At 28.6% G+C, this 7859-nt stretch overlaps 1 protein-coding gene across 2 annotated transcripts; it reads right to left on the bottom strand.

Annotated features, from left to right (window-relative positions):
* Positions 1–2447: 2447 nt before the first annotated feature.
* On the bottom strand, positions 2448–5133 carry LOC8265034 (protein PLASTID MOVEMENT IMPAIRED 2). Of its 2 annotated transcripts, none has more exons than XM_002528032.4 (3): positions 4916–5133; positions 4645–4777; positions 2448–4530 (listed from the first exon to the last, which is right to left on the bottom strand). In XM_002528032.4, exons 2-3 carry the CDS (start codon positions 4768–4770, stop codon positions 2704–2706), a joined length of 1953 nt encoding a protein of 650 aa, XP_002528078.2. In that variant the 5' UTR covers positions 4771–4777; positions 4916–5133; the 3' UTR covers positions 2448–2703. The 2 variants fall into 2 exon arrangements, with proteins under 2 accessions (XP_002528078.2, XP_015580196.2); XM_015724710.3 differs by having other exon boundaries at positions 2448–4527; positions 4916–5123.
* Positions 5134–7859: the final 2726 nt, after the last annotated feature.

The following is a 7859-nucleotide window of genomic DNA, read 5'->3' as shown; positions in this document are numbered from 1 at the left end:
AACAATTGCTATTGCTAAATTAATATGATGGTTAACTAACAATAATAACTGAAATTAATAAAGATATAAAGGTAAAGAAATTATTCATTAAATAAATAAATAACAATGTTCATATAAAAGTAAAAAGACTAAACTAAACTCTTATGAAAATTAGCCTAACATATTTAACCTAATGATTATGGTATTAAATAGAAGGATATAAAATAATAAAATAAAAAGCTCCCTCAAGATCCAGAATTTCTTCAAGTAGGAAGAAGATTAATTATCTTCTCTACTTCTTGAAAAGCTCCTTAGATCCTAAAAAGAGTAATGAAAACTAAACTAAGTATTTATGGAAAACTATAGAGAATTATGGAGAAAATAATGGTGGCCGATGTAGAGAGCAGGTAGGAGAAAATTCCACTCCTTTCCTCTTTTTTTTTAGAGTTTTGCATATATTTATATAGAAGATAGTATTCCTCTAAATAAATCTCTCTAAAGATGAGTATACCAATATAAATCTATCTAATAGATAAAACTTTAAGTATCTTAATCTCTACTAAATACTATCTCATAAATAACTCTTAATATAAATACTAATAATTATACAAATGACTAAAATGTCCTTTGGATCTTGTAATTAGTAATCCATGCGTCTTAATTTTGGTACTTGATACGAACATGTTACATTAAGCTTCTTTTAGCTCCATATTTTTCTCGTTTTACTAATATTCCTGAAAACAGACAATTAAGTTTAAATGAGGTAAAAACATACAGTTTCACCATATTATATATGGAAATATATTATTAAAGTTTTAAAATACTCTTAAATATCTGTACATAATTTAAACCGATCAGAAATTTAAATGCTATAGGCTCAGGTCTAAAAATAGTTTTGCTATTTAATGCGGTAAATATATTTAAATCAAGCATAAGTGTGAGAATTTGAATTTTTCTAGTGCAAAATGTTGTTTGTGAGACCGTAAATCATATTCATGACAATTCATCCTATACAGGTACCTTCATATTTTCATATTTTAAATATATTAATAAATATATTCAAATACAGTCATCCATTAACATTTTACATAGAAATTCCAAATTATGATAACTACTAATTTATAATGGAAATACCTGATAAAGAAAACATATTAAAGTCTTAATTTCTACAACTTTTCGCAGATGACATGCGCCCTTAATACAACTCAGTTTAATTACTCTATATGTTTAATATTTAAAACATATAGAATATTATTAGATCATAATAATTAGAAGGTATTTAGGATTTAACTTGCATGAAATTTTTAATTTATATATATAAAAAGCCACTAATAAAGGAAAATGATTTAGTTATGGCCAAATCTAAATCAAGTCAAAGCTAATCAAATCACACTAATTATTGTGCTAACAGCGTTATGAGCATCATAAGCCACACAATCTTGAGCTTTCTGAGCCAATTCTTGATTGCCTCGTTCTTCCATTGATTTTAGTCTGCATTATGGAGCACAGCTTAGATAGTGTGCTTTCAACATTCTCAATCTTAGTTTCCGAGTTTTCCCAAGAATTGATGACTGATCTCCGAGAAAAAGATTGTTGGGAGTTTCGCAAGATTGGTCTACAAGGGAAGAAACAAGTGCAGAGCTCATGTTCTTTCACTCTAATTTTTATCTTAATATATGTTTTTAGCTTGCTAAGGTTTGAATCCAGATGCCCATTAGTCCTTTGCAATTCCAAAGCTTTCCCAAGTAAAGGAGCTCTGCATTTGGTAGTGATTGCAATTCCATCAACCAAATGACCAGAGGCATTCGTACAAACTACTGAGAGACCTGCAGTCCTGGTAACAATATCAAAGGGTATCAGAATTAAAGTCCCACCACCTAGCTGGTGATCAGAACCAGTGAGATATAGCATTTCCACTTCTCAGTCTCACAGTGCTTGTAGAAGAAAAATAACTAGATATGAATGGGAAGTGTCTCAATTCTCAGCAGGCTCTTTTACTTTTTAGCACCGTTCGAGTGGGGAGAGGAAGTTCTGCCTGAAAAATGGCCTTATTTCTACTCTCCCAAATCAGCCAGCAGATATATATATATATATATATATATATGATCATCCGAATCATATGGCTCAGCAGGGAACAAGAAAGTCTCCAAAAGAAAGATGGGAGCATTGAAAAATCACGTACCATATCTTTACAAGGAAAATGCAGGATGAATTATGTGATGGGAGATCTCACTGCATCCTATGGTTTTTATGTTCTTCTTTTTCGAACCAATGCTTAAATGTTTATAGAGTAAATGTTATCAGAATAGAGTTTTAGGCTTTAGGTTTTCAAGTATATGAGCACGGTGAGCCTTGCGGGCATGCTTATGCATAAAATAAGAAGCTACATATTCAGGGGAAAAAGAGAACAGTATTTATCCGAATATATGATTCAGATGCATGACAAATCACAGAACATATGTAGCAGATTCCATAAGAATGTTCACACCATCACTGCCTGATGGCACATACTTTAATTTAAGAAGTGAAAATTGCAGTTGCTATACATGAAAGCCTCACGCAACTTACTAGTCCAAGTTTCAGATTCGTGAATCTAAAAGCAAATGAAACTTGGAAGACAAGCACCAATTCCAAAACTACCAATTGAACTGTTAGCTTGCAAAATTCTTAATGCTGAGGAGATTTAGGATCAACCATAGATGGAGACAAGAATATTTAAGAACGCTATGCATGCTTGCGAGTTCTCTTGCCACCAAAAAGCTTGACTAGATCTGGCATCACTTTTTTCTTCTTCCTGATAATAAAAGAAGTTGATCCGGGAGTCGTTCTGATTGCTGGAGAGGCAGAATTTCGAACCCTTCCTCGTTTAGATGGAGTCCAGTTACTATTACCTTTCATGGACTTTCTTGGACTCGAATTGCCATTATTATTTTGTATTGATTTTCTTGGTGTTTGGCTTTGCAGGTTCTCAGCTTGTGTTTTCTTCTGCTGCTTTTGTCTCCAATTTCTTATTTCTCCCTCTACTGCTCTCTTTGCAGACATTGACCTCTCGGTTCGATATACCTCCTGCTCTTCTTCCACTCTAGTCTCTCTGATTTCTCTGTGAGCCATTTCGATTCTCATCAATACCTCCTTCTCGCTGGCTTTCAGTGCTTCAACCCATGCTTGAGCTGCTGCAACCTTTTTATCCGCAATTTCTTCAGCCCTGACTGCTCTTCCTGTTAAGTACTCATACTCAAACTTCGAAATGGTAATTGAGGAAGTTTGTTGTGAAGCAAAATCTCTGGTTCTCATGGCATTTTCAATAAGATTTTGAAGGCTGTCAAGAGCTGAAGCTTCTGATGCTTTGACTGCCTCGAGTTCTTGCATTGCAGCCTGCAATCTTTCCTCAGTTGCATCTATTTCAGACTCAGTTTTCTGGATTTCTGCCTTAACATTAGCAGTTTCTTCACTAATAAGCTTCTTCTCTTTCCCTGCCACTTCTGCTTCTGTTTTTAACTGATCACGTGTGACAGACAGATTGGACACAATTGATTTAGCCTTCTCCTCAGCTTCAGTTGCATTTTCCAGTTTAGATTTCGCTCTAAGAAGCTTTGACTTCAGATTTTGAACTGTTAATTCTGCCTTCTGTTCTTTTTTCTCCAACTCAGCTGTTTCTTCCGTAACATGCTTGAGCTCATTCCTTATAATATCCATTGAGGCCATGAACTGAAAACCCTCTTCTTTAACTGAAGAAAGTTCCTCCTTCGCTGCCTCCAACTCTTCTGCAATAGAACTCAATGGCCGTGAATCCTCCAATTCATTGCTTCTTTGAAAACTGCCTCCTGAATGCTTCAGGCTGTCATTTCTCAGTACCTTCTTTTCAATTTCTTTAACAACCTTTAGTTCATTTTGTAAAACATCCACATCAGTTAATGTAACAGCCAATTTAGACTGAAGCTCTTTGGAATGATCAATCTCCTCATTAGCAACCTTCATTTTCTCTCTAGTCTTCTCCATTTCAATTGAGAATTCACTTGCTTCCTCCTCTCTTTGAGCCTGAATTTCTTCAAACTCTTTCAATGCCTCAATTCGCGCTAACTCAGCAAGTACATGCTCCTCATTTACCTCCTCGATCTCCTTCCTGAGTGCATCCACAGAGCTCAAATTAGGCAGCAATTTAGAACTTGAGCTTTCAATTTCCTTCTCAGCCCGCGATTTCTCTTCCAAAACAGAAGCCATATCAAGCTTAAGTTTACTCAATTCTTCCTTCACAAGTTCTAATTCCTTCTTCATTTCTGCATACTGATGATGACTCTCAGAACTCTTAATATCCAAACCCTTACCTTCACGCTTGCTCGACTTCTTTAATGTTTCCACATCCCGTACCCTTGCTTTCACCTGGGAATTCGATTCTTCAATTTGTAGAGCTAAATCCTTCACAGTCTTTCTAGCCTTTGAAAGCTCAGATTCTGCTTGGTTTTTCACTGACTCTGCTATCTTTCTGCTTTCTTTATATCTAGCCATGTTTCTCTTTGCCAAGTGCAACTCTTTGGCTCTTGAAGAAGACTGCTAAAAATAAATTCAAGAATAAAGAATTTACCAAGAAAACTTCAAGAACCGAACTATGGTGAACAAAGTTGACAAAGGAAGATGGGGATTGTGTAGCTCTTGATAGAATTATACCTCAGGTAAATCTTTCTGGGATTTCCTTAATGAAGAACTGCCTTCAAGAATTCTTTCCCCGTACATATTAATTGCTGCTTTAACTGTCCCGATTCTTCTTCTATCATCAAAGGCTCTTCTATCCATTTCTCAGCTGTTCCAAAAAGAGAAAAAAGAAAGACTATAAAGTATGCTTGTTCAGACAAATTCTACTGATAACAAAATGAAACTTGAGCCAAAAAAAAAAAAAAACACCTGACATCAGAATCTGGGTATTCCAAGAAATGCATACCTGATAATGCTGCATACAGTTTATGAATCTCTAGATGCATAATAGTCTATTTTTATAAGATAGTGGTTTAGGGAGACATTTCTGAGCTGGGTAAGCTATGCCCAAGAAAATGGTTTTATAAGATAAAACGGCAGAGGGAGAGAAGAGAGTGAATGGATCCGGATGATTGGCTAATATTGGAGGAATCGCTGCCTCCTGTTAGTATTTTTTTTTTTTTCTTCCTTGGTTAAATAATAATATTTTATTTCAAAAAATGATGTGGACCCCTATTTTTCGTGGATTTCCAAGGAGATCCTGATAAATAATAGCTTTTTATTAGATTTTTTTCTAGAAAAAGAAAAAACTTTTAGGCCGTGCATGCTTGCTACTCAATTCTGTTATCTTTATCTTTGATTAAAAAATAAATTTGTTATCCTTTTTTCGCCTTTGATTATATTGTAAATTAATATTTGATCTATAAAAGAAAACTTTTATGAGGTGAATGTTTCACCTATATATTAAACTAATAGATAATTATTAAATATTTATATATCAAACAGGTAGATAATTGAAACATATTCATTAATTTTAAATAATAAAATTTATGTCGATTATTTAATACTAAAGTATAAAATATTTATATATAGTGTTATTTTTCTATTAATTATAGTGTATACATCAAATTTAAATAAAAAAATTAAAAAAAAAAATCTAGTGAAAGATGTGATAAATTACTGGACTTTTAATTTGATAGTTAGATAATTAGTACCAAAATTGAGATCTCGAATTGAAAATTGGGATTCTTTCACAAATACCATAAAAGTAGTTAAAAATATTATTTTTACCGATAATAATTATTTAAAAAAAATACTGGTAGTTAAGATTTTATTTTAAAATATTGTATTAAAACATTTCAGCTTACATATATAATGTTAGGAACATTGATTTTTGGGCTAGTTGACATTCAAATGAAAGAAAAATTACAAAAAGTTCTGTAATTCATTTACATATTTTTAAATTAAAATTCTAAACTAACTTTTTTGCAATACAATTTCTAGTAAACTAAATTTTTCATATGCATACAATGCATGTGACATCTAATATTATATTAATTATTTATATTAGTTATTAAATTATATATTAATATATATTATATAAATATATATATATATATATATATTTATTAATCTCCAATTGCTTACTTTTTAAGATTTGGAGAGCATCTAGTATAATAAAAGTATTTTTGTTGTTGAATAAGAAGTCTTCGTATCTTTATACCGATATAAGTGAGATTTTATCCCTTTTATAGTAAGTCGGAAAATAATTTTTTTAATAAAAATTTATAAAAATAATTAAAAATGATAAATTATAATATTTTTATATGAAAATATATACAAAATAGTATATATTATAATGAAAAATAAAATATGTTTTAAAAAATATTTTGAATTATAAATAATAAGTTACAGATTGACTTTATATCATGTTAAATCTGTTAAAAATATAATATGATTTATTTTACATATATTTAAATTATATTCTTAAAAAATTGAAAAACAATCATAAATTTCTTTATATGTTTGGTATATGTTTAGTACATTTTAAACAAAAGTTAAATTTGTTCAACATATTTTAATTTCGAAATTTTTTTTCCAACTAGTAATGGATATAACACAAGTTTAATTCAATACAATGGAATATATTTAATTTATTTTAAAATATATTCTTTATATATAATATACTTACTACATTTATAGCTTTAAAACAATACAAATAAAATTACAGTAAATAGTATATATTTTACAGATTGTATATATGTTTTGTATATATTTGATATATAACTCGTATATAATTTATTTTATATATATTTCAATTATGTCTTAATTTTGTTTTAAATGTACAGTAAAAAACATATGTTAAATAAGTATTTCTAAATGTATAGTATATGTTAGTATTTTAATATCTAGTTAGTATATATTTCACTTTTATATATAAATGGTATCTGTTAATAAAATTAAAATTTTTTAAAAGTATTATGAATCATTAATGTTAAGTTATAAATTGAATTTATATAATGTTGAATTTATTAAGAATATAATTTATTTTACATATATATCAATTTTATTTAAAAAAATTATAAAGAATTTTTTTTAATAAATGTGCGATAAAAAATATATGTTAAGTATATATTAATCAAAATTTTCATTTGTTTAGTTAACATATTTTAATTTTAAAAATTATTTTTTTAATAACAATGGATATAATACCAGTTTTAATTGATTGAATTAGTTAAAGTTTGTTTATAATAACATTAACTATTATTAGAAATTAAAAAAATAATTACAATAATTATTTTTATTCTATGTTTATGATATTATTAAATATTTTATACACTTAAAACATAATATAATAAAGAAAGGTAAAAGCAAATGGGATTCATTCGACAAAATATGAAATACATTAAGTATATATTTATTATCCGAAATAATATATATATACATATATATATATATATATATATATATATATATATATATTTGAAATATAGAAAACTAAAAAGATAAACTCTTAAAAAATGGTATACACTATACTTATTTTATTATCTGACATATTTATAGTATATTTCAAATATTTGGACCTTTTAGAAAAACCAAAAGAAACAACAAATGGTATGCTTGACTATAGTATATATTAAATATCTATTTGATATCTACAACTATTTTAATTCATATATATTGTATATTTATAAAAGTAAAAAGTAAACTCTTAAAAAATAATATACATTATACTTATTTTATTATATGTTGGATATAAAATGTATATGCTAGCTATATATTAGGTATATGTTAGGTAACTTTTAATCAAAATTTCAATTTGTTTAATACATTTTATTCTGAAATTAATTTTTTTAATGGCTATAATACCAGTTACTTAATATAATAAAATACATCAAATTTATTTTAAT

Source organism: Ricinus communis, chromosome 5 (assembly GCF_019578655.1).
Source record: "Ricinus communis isolate WT05 ecotype wild-type chromosome 5, ASM1957865v1, whole genome shotgun sequence".
NCBI classification, from domain to species: Eukaryota; Viridiplantae; Streptophyta; class Magnoliopsida; order Malpighiales; family Euphorbiaceae; genus Ricinus; species Ricinus communis.
The sequence above is the reverse complement of the archived record's forward strand: the minus strand, read 5'-3'. Positions and strand labels throughout refer to the sequence as shown.

Coding starts and splice junctions, on each gene's coding strand:
- LOC8265034 (XM_002528032.4), bottom strand. CDS start 4,770: ATGGATAGAAGAGCCTTTGATGATAGAAGAAGAATCGGGACAGTTAAA. Junction 4,531..4,644: donor CCCAGAAAGATTTACCTGAG/GTATAATTCTAT, acceptor ATTTATTTTTAG/CAGTCTTCTTCAAGAGCCAA.